Raw genomic sequence first — 24,004 nt, 5'->3', positions numbered from 1 at the left:
ACAGAAGTACTGCTTCACAGTTCTAAAGGACCTCATCAAAATCTGATTGCAGAAGCGCTTACTTTTCTACTTTCACAAGAAAAAAAACTATGAAGTGGCAATATGCGTGACTTTTGGATTACCAAATGGATTTGACACCTTCAGGTTTTAGTCTGGGACTTTTATTTTTCTGAATGCTGAAAGGCAAGACCTAACAAAAGTATTTGCAACCAATCTTCCAAGAATGCAAAAACGCAGAGAACTTGGAGGCTATGATGGACAATAGTTTAAAAAGAATCTTAAAGTGAAATGAGTTTCATTTTGTTTCCCAAAGTATTTACCTTCTTGTAACTGGTTGAATTTCTGGGTTTTTGGGGTTCCGACGAAACACAGACATAGATATCAAACTGTTTAATCCTATTCAGACTAAGGGTGGAAAAGAGTGATATGTTTCTTGTTGGATTGACATGAGATCTTCTGAAAATATTGTTGAGGCACATCAACCCAGTTGTCTACCTTTTGCTAACACACATTTTGTGAAATTGTGTTTGTTTCTGATAAAGCTTTGTGGAGTCATAAAGAACAAACTGCCCGTTTCCAATTACTTGACTATGGTTGCCCAGTAGCAGATCAGTTCATTCTTCCAGGCATATGTTCCTGAGGCATCCCATTCGTGCGCTGTGTATCCTACTTTAAATCCACATATCCCCAAATCACTATGTTGAGTGAAATTAATTTTATTATTCATGACTTGTATAAGTGCATGTATGTTTCACTTCCCTGGCCTTTTGAACCCTGCCATTGCGTCCCAACGATCCTCCTCACCTTGACCCTGGACCCTGATGGAATTGCACGTAGTCCCAGCAATAGCAGTCACTCCTGGCTGGCACTACTCGGGCTACAGAGCTGAAAGCCGATTAGATTAGTTAGCACCTCTCTAAGGCAGGATTTCCTCCAAAGATAAAGGTAGAAATCTTGTCTTAAAGCAATTAATGATGCTCCCAGCTTTAAATTGCTGCAGGGCAGCTGTGAGGATTGTGGGTGGGCCAGCTGACACTTGAGATGTGAAGGTTGCAATGGAAAGACTGGTGCCTTGCAGTATTCAGCCCATTGAGTTAACAGTACATCATACCCCATTTATTTGACTTTGAAAATTAGAAGTTTTTTAGCATCAAAAGTTTTCACACATCGTTTGGAAATACTACCAATGTTTTATGTGAATAAATCTTACTACACTGTCTCTTAATGGCTGTAAATATGCAGTCAAACTGTAGACTGGGTTTATGGTAAAATTCCATAATGATTTTTGTGATATTATAGCACATCTTCTATGTATAAAGAAGTAGATCGCTGCCACCCAGGTTGACAGGGCTGTTAAGAAGGCATACAGTGTTTTAGCTTTTATTAATAGAGGGATCGAGTTCCGAAACCAAGAGGTTATGCTGCAGCTGTACAAAACTTTGGTGCGGCCGCACTTGGAGTATTGTGTACAGTTCTGATCACCGCATTTATAAGAAGGATGTGGAAGCTTTGGAAAGGGTGCAGAGGAGATTTACTCAGATGTTGCCTGAAATGGAGGGAAGGTCTTATGAGGAAAGGCTGAGGGACTTGAGGCTGTTTTCATTAGAGAGAAGGTGGTTGAGAGGTGACTGAATTGCAGGATATAAAATAATCAGAGGATTAGATAGGGTGGATAGGGAGAGCCTTTTTCCTAGGATGGTGGCGGCGAGCACAAGGGAGCATAGCTTTAATTTGAGGGGTGAAAGATATAGGACAGATGTCAGAGGTGGTTTCTTTACTCAGAGTAGTAAGGGAATGGAACGCTTTGCCTGCGACGGTAGTAGATTCGCCAACTTTAGGTACATTTAAGCCGTCATTGGACAAGCATACGGAAGTACATGGAATAGTGTAGGTTAGATGGGCTTGAGATCGGTATGACAGGTCGGCACAACATCGAGGGCCAAAGGGCCTGTACTGTGCTGTTATGTTCTATGTACTCACCTTGATTCAAAAGCAATCATCACATAAACATTATTTTCTCTAAATGACAGATTTTGAATATCAGAACAGAATTGTGTTTACAGTGACTTCCCCACTCAATTGCTAGCAACTTCTGATAAAAGATTGCTCATACTATTTAACAAAAGGAACCTTGTCTCAGGTTAACAGTCCTGAACATTATGGAAACTTACAGTTGTACTCAAGTTTACGCTATCGATTTTGTTTAGACTTGACACGTGGATGCAATAGCACCTATTTTAATCAGCAGTCATGACTTTGTTTTGAAAGTGACCTTTTTAAGAAGTGTATCGTTAGAATTATCAGGAGTAGAACTATAGAGACATGGAAAAGTTAGATCATAGAAAGAAGCTGTTCAGTTTATTGTATCTGCACTAGTTGAATAAAGCAGCTGCCATTCTAATTCCATTTCCAGTATCTAATCTATAGTCTTAGTCACTTGCAGGGCATGAGTGTTGCTGGCTGGCCAGCATTGAATGTCCCAGTTGCCCTTGAGAAGCTGGTGATGAGCTTCCTTCTTTAATCACTGCAGTCCATGTGCTGCAGGTAGGCCCACAATGCATTTAAAGAATTCCACCATTTTGACCCAGTGACAATGAAGGAACAAAAACATATTTCCACATCAGGATCGTGAGTGGTTTGGACAGGAACTTGCAGGTAGGTGGTGTTCTCAAGCAGCTGCTGCTCTTGTCCTTCTACGTGGAAGTGCTTGTCGGTTTGAATGATGCTGTTTAAGGATCTTTTAAATGCTGTAACCAAAAATTCAAGGCGTTGAGGGTGTTGGTATATGCACACACTACCAAATTCCTAAATTAGTTCTGCCTATCTAGCATTAAATGTAGTTAGAAAATTACAGGCAGATACAAGTCAGCTAATCTTAGGCATAACATTAAACTTTATCACAAATCAGTATCTTGGAGGGTGAGGTGAAGAAATTAAGTCCATTCTGATCTACTTTGATAGATGTAAGGAGTTAACTGCAGTGTAATGATCCAGTATATTTGTTGCATGCGACAGAGTAAGAGGATAGAACACTTTGCAGCCCATACCCTTGATACACCAGAGGATTACCACAATAATAGACAAATGCTCACAAGTGGTTAAATAAGGAGTGAATGTTAATTATCATTTTAATGAGTTTAGTTAGAGATTTAATACTTGATTCAAGTTGTTAAGTTTTTAATCAATTACATATGCTGCTTCTAACTGCAATTATTTAATATCAGCAAAGCTAGAATATCAGTTACATTGTGGAAATGTAAACAGGACAGATTATCTAAAATTTCACCTGTTTTCAGACACCATAATTAAAAATTAATAACACCTGGAGACTTGCAAGTTACGGTTGTACAAAGCCATTTTATTAGTTTACCTGCAGTGACGAGAATATATGGAATTTAGATTTAGTATTGATGCAAAAGTGAAGGCCTTTTAGGCCAGTTTTAATTAACTAAAGACAATGATTGGGTAGAAGAGCTCAGTTTCAGACTATACTCTCTGTTACGCGAAGAGTAGCCTTCAGGTAAATCAGCTGGGGTGGTAGGACAGCAAAGACTTTCAACAGCTGAAAGGGTTGCTGTGGAACTTGGGGAAGTAATTAACCTCCTGGTAGAACTTGGAGGCCTGATGCCTGCTCCAGTGGAAATAGTCCAATATGTTTGAGCGGACCTAAAAGTATTTTTAATCTCTTTATTATTAAACATAAGGAGCCCTAATTTTACTCTGGTTAGAATTTTTTTTTCCAAAAAAACAAAAGGTATAATACTGTGTAATGAAGGATCTAAAGGCCTAACAACCATGAGCAATAGCATGCGTAATTTCGGACATCCGGAAACATTTTATTTTTAAAAAAAACAAGGAAATTTTAATTTCATGTGGACTGAGAGTTGCAGACAGTTCAATTTGTAAATATATTGAATTTGTAGATTATACTGAAAGCTATGATCCTGATTTTTAACTTCTTTTGTTATTTGGAAACCTGACTGCTGAGGATTTACAATGCAATTTGTAACTTAACCTCCTTTACTTGTTTGTTTTTTGATTTCCCAATAGTACGACTGTTAACTTGCTCCTTTTGAGCAGATGAATAGGATGTCTGTCCAAAGAAAGCATTCTTCTTTCAATCTGCGTGTATTGGATGCAGAACAACACTTTTCACTATTTCAGTACATGTGACAACAATAAATCAAGCTCCAATATGATGCTCAGGGCCAATTGCACTATTGAGCCTTAGACTGAAATAACAGACTGATGTCTGAGGAGACCAGTGAAGACTCCACTGTCAATGCAGACCTCAAAAGTTATGACAAGCCAGGAGAAGCCCGGTGGGCCAGAAAAGGGAGGTTTGTACTCCTCAAGTCCATAAAGAGTTGGGCTTTTCTTGTCACTGACTGCCCTTCCCAGTTATCAAAGAGACATACCTGTCCTTATTGAATTGAGCCCTTTCCTCCTCCAATCATGTCTCCAACCACCGTCCACTACTTTTCGACTGCTTCTGTTTAATTCTGCAGGACCTTGACTTCCTGTTCCTGCTGTTTGAATTCCTGGCTTTCATCCACTAGTTTGGTAGCGGATTTAGCCAGATTTCGGCAAGGATGGAGAAAGTGTCTTCAGATCAAATGGCTCTTAAATTCACCTGAGTTTTGCCACCTGCGTTGAAATTTGTATGCATCGTACTTTCAATGCCCTTTTAAAATTAGATTTACTTCAGAAGTAAGAGATATAAATTGAACACATTTAATTGAACTGAGCTGTTAACGGATAAATATGTTAACACCAAAAACATATATGTAACTATTCCAGAAAGTATTTAGGACAATATTTATAAGAAAAATGCATATCCTTCTCTAACTTTTGGTAGGCATCCTTGGAGCATAGGACATTGATCATGTACATTATTATGCTAATGCTGTGGGCTTAAAATAGGAGCAACAACACCCAACTTCTGCCTGAGGTGTTTAAACTTTGTAGTTTGGTAACAGTGTGAAAAAGAGTTTTAAAAATTGCTAAAACTGGATACAAGAATTGGATTTATTTTCCTAGTCTGGGGAGGGGAATATCAGCATAACTGGTTACCATTCCACTGTCCATCCATCCCACTGAAAAGTTAATGTCTGTAACTTTGTATCAGAATAGGTTTCAGCTTGGCGACAGTGTCCTCCACAGTCAGATAATCCTCCATTTTAAATAAGGCCATTTGAGTAAGGGAAGGCATTTGACACTCTGGAACCACAGGATAAACTGCAATGCCAAGCTCACAGCAGGAGAGCTGTAATTCAAAATTTTGTGGGTCAGAGATGGGACTGCCATATTACAATCTCTTTCTCCAACCAATATTCTGTCTGAAATTGGTTTGGCTGGGAATTGTGAAATGTATCTCCTTTAGAAGGATATGGCAGAGATAGATAGGATGAAAAGAACATTAACACTGGCATAAGCCTATGGGCTGGATGATGTGTTTCTGAAAAGAAATACAATTAGAGGGGACTTTTCCGTGAAAAAAAACCTTTTTAAGTGTGGTGGCCTTCAGTAGAAATCACAACTCTGTAAAGATTAGCAACTCCCTGGAATAATGCTTCCTCTGGGAGCAATACCGAGACTGTTATGGTGAAATGTGCTTTGTAACAAGTATTTTACAACTTTAATAATCAGACAGAGCAGCCTTGTTTCTTATTGTGTATTTACAGCAAGTTTTTTTTGTCTTACACTGCCAGAGAATCAGACCAAATTGGTTTGCTGTCCTTTTAGGAAATGCAGTTCATCCACTAGTCTTGTTTGTATTTATATAAAAATTGGTTTCCTTCTAGCCCATGCTTGTTTTTTTTTCATGTTGTAACTAAAGCAGTAATGCCAAACAGTATTTCTCTATTTAATCACCAATGAATTTTTTTTCCCCCATTTAAGGCCCTGCAGAGCAATGGAGGAGCTGGTTCATGATTTGGTCTCTGCTCTGGAAGAAACCTCTGAACACACAAGGGGATGTCCAGAGTTTGGAGATGAAGCATCGCGGAGTTCAGCTGCTTGCCTTCTAAAGCGCCAGGCTAGGAAAAGGAGAGGCAAAAAGAGGCGGTCAGAAAGTGGACATCATATCTGGGAGCATGGCCACTGCATGAGCGAAGGCTCTGAATCTAGCTTGGATGAGGCAGTCCGGGACTACAAAGAAAATAACACTTACAGTGATTCAGATGACCATTTGATAGTTGCCAAACGTCTGTCTTCCCTGAATGTAACAGCCATTAGGGGAAAACGGCATTCGTGGCATGAGTCTGACTCTGTCACCGACAGTAACTTGGGTGGTAGATCTTTGCGAAGGAGAAGGAAGGTCAAACGTATGGCTGTAGATCCACCAGCAGAGGTCAATAATGTACTTCACCTTCTGCCCCAGGGCAAATCTCCAATTTTGGACTTGGACAGACACCAGTCACAATCAAACCAGCTCCGCTTCCAACTCCAAGTCCAGGAGATCAGTAAGGACAAGATCATCAAGAGAAAACGGCTAGAAGTCCCAGATGATGGAGTTGTTGTGGAAAGTGAAGAAATGTGCAATACAAATAAGAACAAAATGGAGTATGAGGAACAAAAAGGCTCAGATGATAACATGAGTGACAGGTTATTAAGATTAAGTTGCAGGTTATCTATCCTGAGACAAGTTGCCGTATTTAAATATAACTGCAGGGTTTGAAATACTTTCGGCAGAAGTGCCAGCACTTGTTCAAGTTGAATTTCAAATCTGCACACCAGGGAGCACTCAAGTTGCAATAAAACTGTGGAGTCGCAGTTTCTGACCACTACTGTTGAATAATCATTGATTTTCTTGGCATTTGGATATACCTAATCTACTTGGCAATAAATATACACAAATGTTCACTACTTCTGTATGCAGAAGTGTAACTGCATAGATAAAGTATTTCAATCCCTGTACGTTAGTACACAAAATATTCTGAAGCAGCAGTTCAATAGCTATACTAATTTTAATGACTTTTTACTGATATTAGGGGAAAACTTGTAAAATTGCCTTGTAGTTGTTTCAGATGAGCATAATGAGACATAATATCTTGATACAGATTATGAGGTAAACCTTGATCAATGTAAATATTGTTTTCTTTTGGTTTTAGCGTAGAGGAAGGAAATACATTATGCTTAGCTGTGGAATGATTACAATTTTTCATGGCTGACCTACTATGTTTAAAAACTAAACAATAAATTTACTAACGCAATTATCCCACTTATGAATTAAAACAAAGATAGCTTTAAATCTTTAAATTGTTTAGATACATGATCCACAATGACAGAGTGGTAACCAATCATGTTACATAAAGCCATGATCAGCCTTTGTCTGCTGCTGTGCCCCAAATAATCCTATGATTGTTCAAAGTTATACATGTTCCATTATTGTGGTGCATTGAAGGGTTGTAACTAGATAGGATGTTGAAAAGGTATTGTTTTGTGGGACAGTTTTTAAAGGGTTAAATCCTAATACCACAACAGCTATGAGTTACAATTGTCTAAGGGACTTACGTTCAGGGGAGAGAAGAGCTACTGTCCTATGAGTGATTTATACAGAATCCTTTCACAGCCCTTTGGAGTAGTAAATAGATTGTTTCTTTCATTCTTGTGGTGAGTGAATATAGTTGGCAACTTGGGGGCGAGGACGGATTATAATTATGTTGCATGACTGAAAAGCCCAGATTTTGCAGTTGTAATGAAAGTAAACTGTGAGCGCCATCATTACTGCTCTGAAGTTAATGTAAATCTTTTGGAATCCTCATTTGTACAGCTAAATCCAGAAGTTGCAGTCTGTGATTTCTTCATAGCGCGCACTTTTGAAGAGCCCTTTCTTGGCTTCATTCAAATAGAAATCAAAGAGCTAATGATAAGTTGTCCTTTCTACTATTGGTCTTACTGGAGAAACACGTGAAAATCTTCCACCACCATGTTGGATGATGTGATTGGCCTTCTAATAGCTACATAATCTCATCGGTCCTGGGAAATGTAGCTTCATATTTACACTGTCACATTTCTCCTATATGATTTTAAAATTCATATTTCTTAAAATATTTGTTTACTGTTTGTCAACTTCAGCCTTAATACCAAATGTATGTCCCAACCATTATTGTACTCTCCCTGTAACATTTTAATTAAAAATGAAAATTCTGCCTGTTTTACTTCCTGATTTGCTGTCTGAGAATATTTCAATGCAATTGGCTGCTTGATGGCATCTCTCTGTTGCTGAATGCCTGGAGATTCCCTTGAAAATGACCCCAGATTCAGATTGACATCATGAAAGGGAGAATTCGTGCCCAAAAGATCACTGTTTTTATGAACAACTTTCTTTGACCCTGATTTCATGCTCAGCCCTGACTTCAATGTAATTACATATCTCAGATTGGAAATGAGTTTCCTCCTTGACTCCTCCCACATTCCCTATATACTATTAATTGGCTAAGAAATGTACCATTACTACTTTGTGCCTCATTGATAGAATATGTCAGAGTTCGTAGGTTAGTACTACTTTTTTTAAATTTCCCGTTTTAATGAAAACCAACTTTCTCGTGCCTTGTGCTTGCCACCGATCTGTATTGGCATCATGATCATGAAGAAAATGTAGCTGTTTGTTGATTGTAATCCTCTATTGAGGCATCACCATCGAGCAATGTTTTCTATCATTCTGTTCAATCTGCTGGAATGGAAGTGCGGGGTTTATCACTAAATCTCATCTCGTCTGACTCCATACTCTGCTTGCACTTCTTTTGAGCTATCAGCTTGTTCCACCTCTCCTAGGTCTGAGGTTGAAGTCCTTGTTCTCTCGTTGCTCTTTTAAACCCCACCCTACGTTTTTTTTTTCAGACGTAAGCTGTTTTCCTTCCTCAGACACTAGCACAAGTGACTTCACATCCTCAGTGATTTCAAACTCCATTCCAACTCATGTATTTCTCTCTTCTGAGGTTACTAAATCTCTCCCATATAAATTCTCCAACTCGTATTCACAACCATCTCTTGATCTGATATGTTTTGCTATAACTATATTTTCTTGTGTATTCCCATTGCTTCAGTCCTAAAGAAGATAATCTCCGATAATGCCTTGTAGACTTAGAACCGTTTTCCACTTCCTCCAGTGTTGACCTGAGGGAAGAACTCATCTTCCAAATCGCTTTATAACAGTGGTTTTAAAATTGTCTTCAGTCTAACTATTTGATCTCCATTCACCATTTTTCCCTGCAGCTACTGGTTTACTCAATCAGCCTCACCTCAAACCTTGATGCTCTTAACTGTGATTAAAAAAAAATTACACTTCCACGTTGGTTATTTATCATGGCACAGCCGCATCATTGCTGCTTTTAAATTAAAGGAACTCTCGGGTTTGAAGGTAATGACAAATTTATTACCAAATGTCTTTGGAGCATGTCTAGCACAACTCTTTGCTGAAGTTCCTTAATTTTGTTTCTTGTTTCTTATTGCGTCATCTTGGAATGATGAGAACTCATCCAACTTCTTCTTTGCGTCCAGCACTCTCTTTAAATGACTTTCGCTTCCCTGTACGTGTTTCAGCTCTGACATTGATTATGCGAAGCTTATAGACTCGGTCACTGAAGTGGAAAACATCCATTCAGCTGCTTATGCTGCTCTTCTCCTTCCCTATGGCTCACCATGCCATACCTTAGCTCCCCCCACCATTATCCTGAAACTGCCTTTATCTAGTTTCTCTCTTGTTTAGCCTGGTTTCCCACTAAGCTTTTATTCATCTTATGAGATGTGCCACCTCCTCCCTTGACTCATTAAACAGCTGGACCATCTTTCCTTATGTATGCCCATCAGATACTTTAAATATCTTGTCTCCTCCAATCTATCTGTCTTGCTTTTGAATTGAGCATCTCACATCTGTCTCCTCAAGTCCAGCTAGGACCCATTCATCATTGCTGTCTATTGCTTTGTCTCCAGCATCCACTTTCTGATGATCTTGAAAAAGAACCCTAAACTAGAATATGGAGTTCCACATGTATACTGAAAACACCAGCATATACTTCCACAAGTCACTCGAGTCCTTTAGTGTGACTATATTGTCAGACTGTCTGTCCTGGATGAGCCATGATTTAATCCAATGGAACATTTCAACTGCCAAGTCTAAAGTCTTTGGTTCACTCTGGCCCTTTCCATTTCCACACTCTCAAGCTGAAACAGTTGGTTTCCAATGTTCATGTTTTACCTGACTGATCTAAGTTTCAGACCCAGTATCCTGTCTTTTCATTTTCAACCTGCTTCAGTCCATCTGATGAAATCTTCATCCATGCCATTGTGACTTGCACACCTAACATTTTTTTGACTCACCGCTGACTAACCTGTCTTCCTGCTTCTGATCTCGATAGCCGTCCAAAGCGCTGCTGCTCTGCTTTAAGCTTGCACCAACTGCTGTTCACCTACTCAACAAATTGAGTGTCTGTTATTCATCTCATCCTACCTACTTGGTCAGACAACACATTTAAACTTTAGACAATTAATGGTGTTCATCTGATGTGCATACACATCTCTTAGCAGGCAATGCTAGATGGTAATTTGGAGTGGGAATACTTGCTGTATTTTCCCCCATTTCACAACTCAGAAGTAATGATGCCCATTAGACTATCCTTATCACAGTGTCAATTGAGATGCAACCTAAGTATTGATTATAAACATGCCTGGTCTCTGTCCACATTCAGTGGTGAATTTAATAATCCACCTAAAATGAGGGCTGATTATTTTGCAAATCAGTTTTGTAGTGTGCATGCTCAATTCTGACCTCTTGTGAGAGTTTTGTAAATTAAGGATCTTAGAAACGTGTTAGTCCTCTGTTTTAGTGTAATGAATTTGTATGTATGGATCCCGCTTATGGTGTGACAGAACTGCATGTTTAACTCACTTGTTCCATGTATTTCAAAAATGAACTTAGCAAAGAGAATTGGAACTTAATTATTCCATCTTCATTTAAAAAGACAGAATGCAGTTATTTTTAATCAACTGATTGGTAGAGAGGCTATACTTCAATTTAGAGACATGGCAATGGCTTTGTTTGAATTTTACAATTTTGAATGACCTGTTAAAATTGAGTATGTTAAGTTTTAGGCTACTTATAAAAAGCATAAACTTACATCAATAGGATTGGCAGGTTTGACCTGTTCACAGAGACATGTAGAGTTACCTTCAGAATTGATTAGTTACCATTCACTAACTTGCAGTGTGTAATATTTAGTGGTTATCACTCTTCATCAAAACATTATCAGCCTCTACGCAGCAGTCAAATATTCTGTGTGTGGTATGGTAGAAGATGGCTGGAGGTTGCTTGGAATACAGATAACTGCTGACATGTTTGAACCAATTTACAGTGTTGAAACACCTGAGCTGGGGGTTAGAAATATGGGAGAATAGTGACCCTTTGGCAGCAGGTCTCATCCATCCAGCCCAGGCACGAGGCATACCACAATGGTAATTACCTTGGAAGTACTATTTTGACAACACAGATATGTGTAAGTAATCATTTTCCCCCTGCACAGATGAGATGTCACCTGGAAGGCTGAGGAGTGTGATCGTGTTTATGGTTCAGCATGTGACCTAATTCGGGTTTGATTTAGAACATAGAAGTCAGCAGGATTTTTCATTAACTTTTAGGCAGGAAAGCAACCTTTCAAAAGTGGATGGACAACTTTACAACTACATTAGATGTGATAGTTGGGAAAATACAAACATGTCAAATACCTGGCACAATTCTTAACCTTTTCACAAACATACTAGTAGTCTGAAATGTACTTTAGTTTAGCTTTTTATATTTTATTTCTGTGACATTTCTAAACATAAAATGAAATCACAATCCCATCAGTCCAATTAACACTGAACTATTCCAGACTTCTATGAGAAATATAGTTTAACAATATATTACATACAATTACTTGCAGATACTTCAGGAGTAAAATGTAAATACACATTGTAAGGGATGGACCACCGGAAAGTTTTATTGACATTTATTTGTTCGTAAAATGATGCTGTGAAAATTTATTTTGTTTTAGTTTTATCTTTTATATGACTGAAAGTAGATATATTGAAGTAGTGATGGTCATAGTTAAATAAACTAATTTGGTAGATGAAGTCTTCAAAAAACATCCAATTGGGAAATTGCTACCCTCCAATTTCAAATTGCTGTAGGACAAGAATGCAAGTTGATATGAATTCATGGGTATGATAATGGGTTACAATGAATACTGAAGGAGAACGACATCAGTTCCTGTAAAAAAAAAGAAATAAAATATTCATCACTTGGAGTTAATTTGCATTAGATGCAGTTTTTGTTTTGTGTATGTTGAATATTTTATGTTCATACTCCAGTGGCCTACTCATCATATTCCCTGACCTCAAAACCAACAATCATAGCTATCTGAGTCATTTTGACATTTGGATAGTTGGCAAGCTGGGGGTTGGTTTAGCTCATTTGGCTGGATGGTTCATTTGTGAACCAATATGATGCCAACAGTGTGGGTTCAACATGTAGGTTGAACACGTGCTGATGCTCTCCATCTGAAATAAGACTGGTAATTTAGACATGTTATGAAACAAGACATAATGGTGTTTATTGCAGCAGGACTAAATTACACGTGAATGAACTTTGGTGATACTGGGAGCTCTAATATTACTGAATGCAAACATTTAAAGACGTTTTATTTAAGTGTTTATCTTAAATATGTAATTAAAAACTGAGGTACCCACAATCCATGTTGTACAATGTAAACGTTGATTACGATGATAAAGTATACAGCAAGTTTTCACTAATAACAATATGATATTAGAGAGTAACTAAATTGTTATGGTGCAGAAGGCTGTTTTGGCTAATTGTGTCCGCACAGGCATATCTTCAACTGTCTTTTTGGCATACAAGTGGATACAAATTGAAGTAATTTATGTGGATACCTAAAGTCATTTTAAAGATAAAGTCCAAAGTATTTGTAAAATTTTGAGTTGAGGGAATTTTCTGCAATGAAATTTATTTCCTTTTATTATTTGCAAATGTGTGCTATCAAAAGTAATGACATCGAGAGTTACTTTTATTGCATTTCTAGAAGAAAGGTTTCCTTTACTTTTGATAATTTCTGTTTTGACCTGGATCATGCTGAATAACATAGCAAATGGAAAAAGAGGAAAACATTTTGATGGCAGCAAATAATGAAATGCATCAATTGTGTCAGCACTTTGCTGCAGCCACATCTGGCTTACAGTCAGTTTTGCATTAGATGCCTGTGGTTTTATATGGCAAAAATAATATGCTCTGTAGTTAATAGAATCATGATATTTGCAGTTTGCTTCAAAAAAAATCATGTTTTGCTCAAATCTTTGTCAGGCTTAACTTCCATCTGACTGCTGCCTTGTCTCTTTAAAATTTTACGATTCAGAGATCAATTGTTCTTTTGATCTATTCTTTTTCTTATTGCAGTGAATCCAGTAGCCTCAGCAGTAGTGATGCTGGCTTGTTTACCAACGATGAAGGAAGACAAGGTACAGAGTTTTATTTTCCTCTTTAATGCAACTGCATGAAATTACAATTTTGCATTCTGCAGTATGGTATCTAGTCTTTGACCTAACTTCATAAAACCTTCCGGTTACCACAATCTGTGATTAAATAATTTTCCACAAATTTTGTTTAGGGGCAAAGAAGAGAATGAAGTGGTGGGGTTCAAACTGGCTGTCCTGAATTAAATGTGTGGGTGTTGCTTATATTATTTGTTTCTGTTTTTTCCTTTCCACTGAGAGAGAAGTTTACAAATAAATACCTTTTTTAAAATATATATTTTGCCCAATATTCTGTAGTGACCAGCAAAAGCTAATTGTAATAAAGATTTGAACATAGAATACCTTTTTATTGTTGCACATTTTTCTTCCCTCCCTCCCCTCTGTCGTCCCTTCCGTGAAGTTGGTACTGTGCCACTGTCTTCCATATTGTCAATTCAGGATTTCTTCTTTAGAAACTTTTTTTTTCCCCAGCTAATATATTTATCTACTGACATGGAGACACACTTTTATGCAATGAAGTATTCTGCCATATGTTGCACAGGCAAGATATTTAGATCTAATGACTCAGTCCAAGAAAACTTTTGCAGCTGATAGCTAGCTGCTATGTAATGTAAGATAAAACATTCTCCAGTGTGTTTGTTCCCCATCCCTTTATTTCACAATTGTGAAAATTTTTTGGTAAATACTTTTAAGGCTGATTTTTAAATGAAACTATATAAAACATTGAGAAAGGGCAGGGTAGTCATGGAGAAAAGCTGGACTAATTGAAGTCCACTGTTTTCTAGGAGAGGGGAAATCGGAGGGCCAGCCACCCAGGCCACTCTTGGCACACCTCACCACCGTTTGGCAGCATTGACTGGGGTAGGTGCTTAGTGTGAAGAGTATCCATAAGAGGAAAAGATCAGACAAATGCCCCTTTATCTTTGTAAAACAAAAATATTATCTAGAAGATAAGTAGCAAGTGACCAAGAAAGGACATGAATACGTTGTGATAATTTTCTCATACCTGTAACCACAGGATAAATTATGGAATCCTGTTTGCACAAATAGAATTTTGCTTCTGGAAAAATCTGTTTCATGTGCAATGACAACACTGTAATCGCAGTTCTCTAACCTCAGATTTTCCTTTGTGTGGTTGACTGCTTTACAAAGATATGTGAGGTGAAGTAATGTAGAGGGGCCTTACGTGAAGTTAGACTTGCTGCAGTGGACGGATTGTTTCTGTGATGCAAACAAAGTAATTCTATGTATCCTATAATTGCATCATATATTTCCAAGGTAACATACCACGTATTAGATAGATGAGACTTTAAAGCATTTTCACCTTTATGCTGGTGTGCAGGTGCTGTTTCTGTAATATTGTCTGGTCGTATCATAAGGACTCTTTGTTGTAAATTGATCCACTGTGTCGTTGTTGCAATGGACCAATATTAGGTTCAAATTACAGATCAATCATATTGTTGAACTCTATGATCATGAGGCCTACTTACTGCCTCAAACCCTCCCAATTTAATGCCTGAATGGATCTTATGCAAGACGTTTTGTCTTGTGGAGATCATAATCCTTCATCACCTAGTATAGTTTAATTAGCTGTTTTAATATGGCAACATATTAACTGTGTTAAATGAATAGTACAACATTTCTATTTTCATGCTCAATATATTATTGAGTAATCCAATACCTTCCTCACAAAGACATTACAGATATGTATCATGTGCAAATGTTTACTGTCAGTTTTTCAACTAAATTCTTATATTTTTACATTTAATATGGAAATTGGCTTTGTAAATGTGTCACACTGTAATTATACCTTGCAACCAGTTTTTCACCTCCCATCAACCCATATTATAGGATAACTCGTATGTTCTGAAGAACTCTTCTACTTTGCTTTCCAAATTGATAGTATGAATTAATTGTACGTATAATCAAAATATTATATGAAATGGAAGTCGAAGTCTATTTCTTCAACATTAAGTACATCTGTATACTCTAATTATATTTTCTGCATCCTCGATGTATTCCTTTCACCTGAAAAACACTTGATTCCCTGTGAGCAACAACACGATATTAAAAATTTCAAATGTGTTCCAATAAATCTTGAATATTACATTTGTACCCCATGATCTGTATACCATCTGTAATTTCACATGTAATGTTTACACATTGTGACATTCTTACATATAAAAGAATTAAGAAACAGGTAGAGATTCAATTCAAGCATGATGTACAGTATAGAGCACAAACCTGTGTGTGTGTGTGTCTGTTTTTAGAATTGAACTGGTGGCATGTAAATTTTGGTCTGTGTAAAGTATGTTTCAATGAGTAGCTTGTTAATAATGATGCCTTTTTTAAAACCAGTATGAAAGGTGAAATTCCTGGGATGATGATGGACATCTGTTTGTATTGGAAGAGTTATGAATAAACCCATGTAAACATTGAGGAGTATTACTTTGCTTCCGTTTAGAAAGATTGAGATTTATTTTTGCTTGAGAAAGTGGGGGACAAAAAGCTCTTGGTTTCAGTTCACAGATGTTGTGATTGCTGTTAGATGCATGATGTAGTTTCTCACCAAGAAATGAGTTAGTTTGGAACTTGTGGGAAATAAGCTAACTCAGTAAAAGGAATTTAGTGTGAAGGTTCCAGACCAGAAGTGTTTGGTTAGAACTCAAGTTATATAAAACTGAAAAAGTCTAAACTCAGTTATGTGACTCATCAAGGAAGAGGCTATCAAATGCTGAAGACTGGGATTGATGTGAACAGTTAAGTCAAACATTATAGGTGCCATATAGGACAAATTATTTCTGGTTGTTTGAGTACTATAAGGTGATAGTATTGGGACACTGTGCGCTTTGTAATCTTTGTGCAATACGAAAATAGTTTGTTTTATCTTCTTTCCTTGTGCATAATAAGATTTCTGTTATTCTTAAAGCCAACTCTGCAGTACTGTGTTAGAGATAGGAACTACCGATGCTGGAGAATCTGAGGTAACGTGGTTTGAAGCTGGATGAACACAGCAGGCCGAGCAGCATCAGAGGAGCAGGAAAGCTTGAAATTTCGGGAAGGGTCCCGACCCGAAACATCAACCTTTCCTGCTCATCTGATGTTGCTTGGCCTGCTGTGTTCATCCAGCCCACACCGTGTTGTCTGCAGTACTGTGTGCTCATATTTCAGTAAGAGTCCAACCCACTAAATGTTTAACAAAAAAAAGCAAAACATTGTCCATTAAACCAGATTTCAGTGTGGGATCTGGTCTTACAATAACATCTGGGATCATTCAAAGTGCTGAAAATAGTTGCAGCCTTTTTGTCAAGGGTAAGAAATTGGTTGGAAACTGGTACACTCACAAGGGAAGTGATCATGTGTATGTGGCAACATGTGACTAGCTATATGTCCAGGGAGCATTATTCCATTTTCTATTATCTTTATTAATGAGTTTGAAGGAAGAGTGTTTATACCCCAGTTAAGTGACATCCAAAGATATGTAAGTAACAGTAGAAAGTTGCAAAGAGACACTGATAGATTAAATGAGTGGCCAAAACCAGAATAATGGACAATATGAGACAATGTGCAATTATTTGAACATAAGATAGATATCAAGGTATTTGAGTTATGAGCAGGGTTGAGGAATTTTAGAAGAGCTGTTGGATTTAGGTGGCCTTTTACAGACGTTACAAAAAATTGAGTAGATTCGATAAATTAATAAAAGGGCTATTGGTTTTAGTGGTTTGTGATCAGGTTACTCAATTATAAGCAGTTGATTTTTAATTAATTTTGAGTTTATTGAGTTTATTAAGAAACAGCCATTTAATTATGACATTTAGATAAAGAAAGTATACAACCATGACAACTGGGGATGGTTCACCGATTACTCATGAGCAAAAAGGCTGCCAATACAAAATATTTTTCTTGTTAAATTTATGATTCAGCACCCTGCTCTCTAGCTGAAGTATTGGGGAAATCTTACCAAGATCTTCCTCAGGTTCTTCTGGACCATCTTCCATCTGCCTGGCGAGGACTGCTGAATGAAGATTTCTACTTACAAAGTCTTCAATGAGACCTCCCATCTGAAAATAAACTTTCCTTTGTTCTGGTGTGATTACTTCAGCATGGATATGGCGTACTCTATTCTTGGTCTCTGTGTGGATCCTCCAGCATGGATCTGGCCTAACTCTCATGTTTACTCCAGCATGGAATGTAGCTCCTGACCTCTCTTGACCCTTGTGCGGCTTTTCCAATGCCGATTTGGCTTCCCTACATGCCTGGTGTCAGTACAGTTATTTCAACACGTAATTGGCCAAACCTCTACATCTTTCTCCCAGTGCTCCCTGGCCTGAATACTCCTCTTTGAGCCTGGTACATATTTTTATATTCTACTTCCAGGGGCAGGTAACTGTTGCTATGTCAATTAATTGTTTGAACCCTTTTGGCCAAAGGCAATTCGACAGCCATTCATGATGGTGGATGATTGTTGTCTTCTTGTCTGCCTTCATCTGATTTCTCAGAGGGATAAGAACTGTTCTTTTTTTTTCTAAAACCATGCCCTGATGGGGTGTGTGTGTGTTGCCAGATAAATTGAATCAGAGATAGTAGGAATGGCAGATGCTGGAGAATCTGAGATAACAAGGTGTAGAGCTAGGCCTAAAACGTCAGCCTTCCTGCTCCTCTGATGCTGCTTGGCCTACTGTGTTCATCCAGCTGTACACCTTGTTATCTCTCACCAGATAAATTGATGCTCGTTTAATGTGCATTGTGACCTCCATGTTTTTCTGCCGTTCTTCCCTTTATCTTAGTTAGTAGAATTTTTCAAAGGCATGTGCTGCTGTAATAACTGTTAAATGAAATCTCATACTGCACAGTAATAAGAGAAAAATTCAGTTTTTAAGGCACCCTAATGATCAACAAGGAATAATGAACATTGGCCTTCTCTCATAGAAACTAGAATACAGAAGGATGGAAATGGTGCTATAATTATATAAAGCTTGGCTCAACTACATTGTGAGTGCCTCTATTCTAGGCACTGCAGTTGAAAAAAGAATGTATAAACATTTGAATGGAGCACAGATTCACCAGAATAATGCCAGGGTTAAATATTTAATTATGAGGACAGGTTACCTAAACTTGTCTTGTATTCTCTCGAGCATACAAGATTTAGTGGTGATTTAATTGAGGCATTTAAGATGATGAATGGAGTTGGAGATGAAGACATGCTATTTTCTCTGGTAGAGAAACTGAGAACAAGGAGGTATATCGTAAGATTGCAGCTGCCGGGAAACATTCTTTACCTTTTTATCTTTTTGACAATGGTATTAACCCAGCAGTGTGAGAGTGGGTGGTATATGGGGAGCATGACAATAAAACCCAAGCAGTGTTGTTTGCAGGTTCCTGAAATGAGGTCCTTATTCAATGGTGCCCAGTACCCGATTATAGGTACAACACCAGGAAGGGAGAGATGCCTGAGAGGTACCCGTGTTATGACTCTGATAGGAATTCTGTACTAGAAATTGAGCCCCATTACTCCACAAGTTGGATTAAAAGTGTAATTCAATCACCAAAAATGGTTAATTTGTTTCTCTCTCATTGCTGTTAACTAGCACAGAAGAGACGCTCACCAGGTCTTCTAATAAGCTCCTAAATGACATGTTTATCACAGGCAAATTTATTCTTAAGCGAGTGATGCAAAAAAACTATGTCCTTCACTGCTGGGTCCACTATTGTTTGTCATTTCTATAAAAGAGTCAGATGACAACTTAGGCAAATTGGTAAGTTTCCGAATGACACCAAAATTGATGTTGGAGTAGTCAGTGAAAGAGGTTATCTTAAGTTTACAAAGGGATCCCGATCAATTGGGCCATTGAGCTGAGGTGTGGCAGTTGGAGTTTAATTTGGAGATTTGTAAGTCGTGCATTTTGGTAAAGCGAACTGGGACAGGCCTTACATAGTTAGTAGTAGGGCCCTGAGTAGTGTTGACGAACAGAGACACCTGGAGTTCACATACTTAGAAAGTTGAGCCACAGATAAACAGTCTTATGGACTTAAGGTGTTTAGCATGCTTGTCTTCATTGCTCAGACCATTGAGTATAGGAATTGGGATGTCATGTTGAGGTTGAGACTTTATGAAGCTCTAGTTAGGCCCCATTTAGAATACTGTGTCCAATTTTGGGCCCCACACCTCAGGAAGGACATACTGGCGTTGGAGCGTGTCCAGTGGAGCTTCACACGGATGATCCCTGGAATGGTAGATTTAACGTATGATGAACGGCTTAGGATCTTAGGATTGTATTCATTAGAGTTTAGAAGGTTGAGGGGAGATCTAATAGAAACTTAGAAGATAATGTATGGCCTAGAAAGGGTGGACGCAGGGAAGTTGTTTTCGTTAGGTGGAGAGATTAGGATCCGTGGGCACAGCCTTAGAATTAGAGGGGGTAAATTTAAAACGGAAATGAGGAGACATTTATTCAGCCTAAGAGTGGTGGGCTTGTGGAATTCATTGCCATAGAGTGCGGTGGAGGCCGGGACATTAAATGCCTTCAAGGTAGAGATCGACAAATTCTTCTTCTCAGAAGGAATCAAGAGCTACGGGGAGAGTGCAGGGAAGTGGAGTTGAAATGCCCATCAGCCATGATTTAAATGGCGGAGTGGACTCGATGGGCCGAATGGCCTTACTTCCACTCCTATATCTTATGGTCTTACGGTGTTATCGTCTTGTAGAGGTTGTTGGTGAGGGTTCTTTTGGATTATTGTGTGCTGTTCTAGTCTCCATGCTACAGGAAGGATATTATTAAATTGAAGAGGGTGCAGAAAAGATTTACCAGGAGGTTGCTAGGACTGGAAGATTTGAGTTATAGGAAGAGGCTGGATAGGCTGTGACTTTTTTCTTTGGCGCATAGGAGGCTGAGGGGAGGTTTATAGAACATGAGGCATAAAGATCAGGTGAGTAGCAATGATTTATTTGCCTGGGTTGGGGGGTACTTCAAAAGTATGGGGCATTTTGTTCAGGTGAGATTTACGAGGGACCTGAGGGACAACTTTTCACAGTGGGTGCTTCGTATGTGGAATGAACTGCCAGTAGAAGTGGTAGGTGCGGGTACAGCTCAAACATTTAAAAGGTTTAGAGGGATATGGGCCACATGCAGGCAAATGTGATTAGCTTAATTTGGGAAATTTGATTGGCATGGTCGAGTTGGACTGGAGGGTCTGTTTCCATGCTGTATGACTGAGTCTCTGCGTCATGTAGTATTTAACAAATGCAGAAAGCACTCAATAGAGTAAATATCCCTGCCATACTGGGTTAGCTCATTTTATTATGATTATGTAGCCCTTTCTTGCCTGTGTTATGATTCTTAGCAAATTAAAATAACCAAACTTACTGAGTAACCTGCAAATTAAACTAGCAACCGGATTCCACTTTCTGTAGCTGTTCTTCAAAAGTAATCAGAATCCTCAATTTATGTTAACAGGTAAATTATATTTGGTATGAACTCTAATTACACATTAACAGCAGGTGAACAGAGGCTCTCTCATGAGATCACAAGTATTTGTGGCATCTTGTAAAATGAGAAACTTTCAAATGTATCTTCAGGAATGTAGATCTCACCTTTTCCTTATTTGATGGATTTGGGCCTTGAGTCACCAGTAGTAGTATTTCCACCCCAACTAGGTCACTGGTAAACAGTCATCACTAAGTGTCACACTCCTACATAACTTTCTAAGCTAACTTCATGATGCGCTTGATTGCACAGATACCTGGGAGACTCTTTTATTTGACTTTTTTTAATAAACCTCGTTAAATGCTTTGGCAGATAAGTCATAGAATTGTCCATTTCACAATCTACGTTCTCATTCTATTTTGAACATTTTTGCCTTTTTTAAAAATGCTATTGCAGACATAGCTCCTTGTGAATTTGCCTTCCTTGCTTCCCCACCCACAACCTGAAACAGCTATCCCTTGTACCTGTGATAATGGGAACTTCAGATGCTGGAGAATCTAAGATAACAAAGTGTGGAGCTGGATGAACACAGCAGGCCAAGCAGCATCTCAGGAGCACAAAAGCTGACGTTTCGGGCCTAGACTCTTTTTCATCTGATGAAGGGTCTAGGCCCAAAACGTCAGCTTTTGTGCTCCTGAGATGCTGCTTGGCCTGCTGTGTTCATCCAGCTCCACACTTTTCTATCCCTTGTACCTCCTTTTTGTCTACAGGCTACATGCCCTTTGTATCTTTTTATATGCAAACTTGCTTCCACTTGGTACTGCTTCCAAGATTATCATGTTACAGCAATTGTTATTCAAACAAATAACAATTTCCCTTGAACTATTGATGCACATTCTTAAAACGATTTGTGCATGGGAAACCGTGTCTCACTAAATTGATTGAGACCTTTTTTTTGAAGTGGTAATGAGGAGGATTGTGGGCAGAGCAGTGGATGTGATCTACATGGACTTCAGTGATGTATTTGACAAGGGTCTTTACGGTAGACTGGTTAGCAAGGTTAGATCATATCAAATACAGGAAGATCTAGCAATTTGCATATAGAACTGGCTCGAGGATTGATGGCTGATGGTGGAGACCTGTGACCAATGTTGTGCCACAAGGAGCAGTGCTGGACCCACTGCTTTTCGCATTGATATCAATGATTTGGAAGTGGACATCGGAGGTATGGTTAGTAAGTTTTACAGATGACACCAAAATTGGAGGTGTAATGGACAGTGAAGAAGGTTACCTCAGAGTACAGCAGGATCTTGATTGTATGGGCCCATAGGCCAAGGAGTGTCAGATAGAGTTTAATTTAGATAAATGAGAGGTGCTGCATTTCAGAAAGGCAAATCTGTGCAGGACTCTACACTTACTGGTAAGGTCCTGGGGAGTGTTGCTGTGTGACGAGATCTTGGAGTGCAGGCTCATAGTTCTTTGAAAATGGAGTCGCAGGTAGATTGGATTGTGAAGAAGGCATTTGGTATGCTAGCCTTTATTGGTCAGCATATCGAGTATGGGAGTTGGGATGTCATGTTGCAGCTGTACAGGACATTGCTTAGGTCACATTAAAAATGAAAAAAAACTGCAAATGCTGTAAATCAGGAGCCAAAACAGAAGTTGCTAGAAAAGCTCAGCAGATCTGGCAATATCTGTCAAGAAAAATTAGAGTTAACGTTTCAGGTCCATTGATCCTTCCTCTGATTTTTCTTCATTGGTTAGGCTACATTTGGAATACTGTGTGCAGCTCTGGTCCCCCTGTAATAGGAAGGATGTTGTGAAACATGAAAGGGTAAAAAAGAGATTTACAAGGATGTTGGCAGGGTTGGTGAGTTTTACCTATAGGGAGAGGCTGAATAGACCGGTGTTATTTTCCGTAGATCATCATAGGCTGAGGGGTGACCTTGGAGAGGTTTATAAAATGAGGAGCATGATTAAGCTATATAGACAAGGTCTCTTCTCCAGGGTGGGGGGTGTTCAAAACTAGGGAGGGCATAGGTTTAAGGTGAAGGGAGAAAGATTTAAAAGGGAAACAAAGGGGTAACTTTTTCACAGAGGGTGGTGAGTATATGGAGTGAGCTGCGAGTGGAAGTGGTGGCAGATGATACAGTTGCAACATTTAAAAGGCATCTAGTTGGGTATATGAATAGGAAGAGTTTAGAGTGTATAGGCCAAATGCTTGTAAATGGGACTCGATTAAAATGGGATATCTGGTTGCTATGGACATGTTGGATCGAAGTCTCTGTTTCCATGCTGTACGTCTCTATGCCTCCATGACTCAATATTTCAAAACAATCATAGATTCCCGAGGTAGTTTAAAGCACATAGTGATTTTGCCCATTGTACTGCTTTTAGGTATAAGGTGGTTGTATTTATCATCTCCCAAAATTAATTGATCTTTCAAAAACAAAAATTGGATCCTGATCCAAACCAGTCTCTTCACCAAAATGTTCTTCCTTCACCTGTACTCTGTATACTGTTATTGAAGTCTGACCATGTGTTTGAGATGTATAAAGAAATTGACAAACAAACCTGAAACATCACTTCTACTTACCTATGGTGGCTGAGGTAGTAACCACTCTGAAAAAGATCAAGATTAGAAGGTAAATTGACAAAGGTGGAGTTGGAAGCATTGAAAAGTAAGTAGCAATGAGACAATTATTGGAGAGGGTACATTTTTAGTTTTGAATAACACCATTTAAAGGTTGCCTGCTTTTTAGTTCATTCAAAATAAGTGGTTCTGTGATTTTTCTTTTTGAATATTACAATTGAAATTATAGAGTTGTGGTGAAATTAAGTTTTGATAATTGATATCAGTCTGAAATGCCTGAATTTTGAACACCAACTCTAGCCTAAATTTGCCAATTATAGTTTCATAGAAAGCAGAAATGGGCTGACCAGTATTAAAGAGCTACCAAACTTAGAACGTTAACTCTGCTTTCTTCCCACAGATGCTACCTGACCTGCTAAGTTTTTGTCACCGGTTTTTGTTTTCGATTTCCAGCATCCAC

General features: G+C 38.5%; 1 protein-coding gene across 3 annotated transcripts in view; it reads left to right on the top strand.

The window, feature by feature from the left end:
* LOC125455096 (G patch domain-containing protein 2-like) overlaps window positions 1-24,004 on the top strand; it is a 255,807-nt gene that overhangs the window by 10,935 nt on the left and 220,868 nt on the right. For all 3 annotated transcript variants that reach the window (XM_048536660.2, XM_048536658.2, XM_048536661.2), the window contains exons 2-3: window positions 5,902-6,606; window positions 13,448-13,509. In XM_048536660.2, coding sequence (XP_048392617.1) covers window positions 5,915-6,606; window positions 13,448-13,509 — 754 coding nt within the window. In that variant the 5' untranslated portion in view covers window positions 5,902-5,914. The remainder of the gene's footprint in view (window positions 1-5,901; window positions 6,607-13,447; window positions 13,510-24,004) is intronic.

Source organism: Stegostoma tigrinum, chromosome 9, assembly GCF_030684315.1.
Source record: "Stegostoma tigrinum isolate sSteTig4 chromosome 9, sSteTig4.hap1, whole genome shotgun sequence".
Classification (NCBI taxonomy): Eukaryota; Metazoa; Chordata; class Chondrichthyes; order Orectolobiformes; family Stegostomatidae; genus Stegostoma; species Stegostoma tigrinum.
This window is presented reverse-complemented; position numbering and strand designations above follow the sequence as displayed.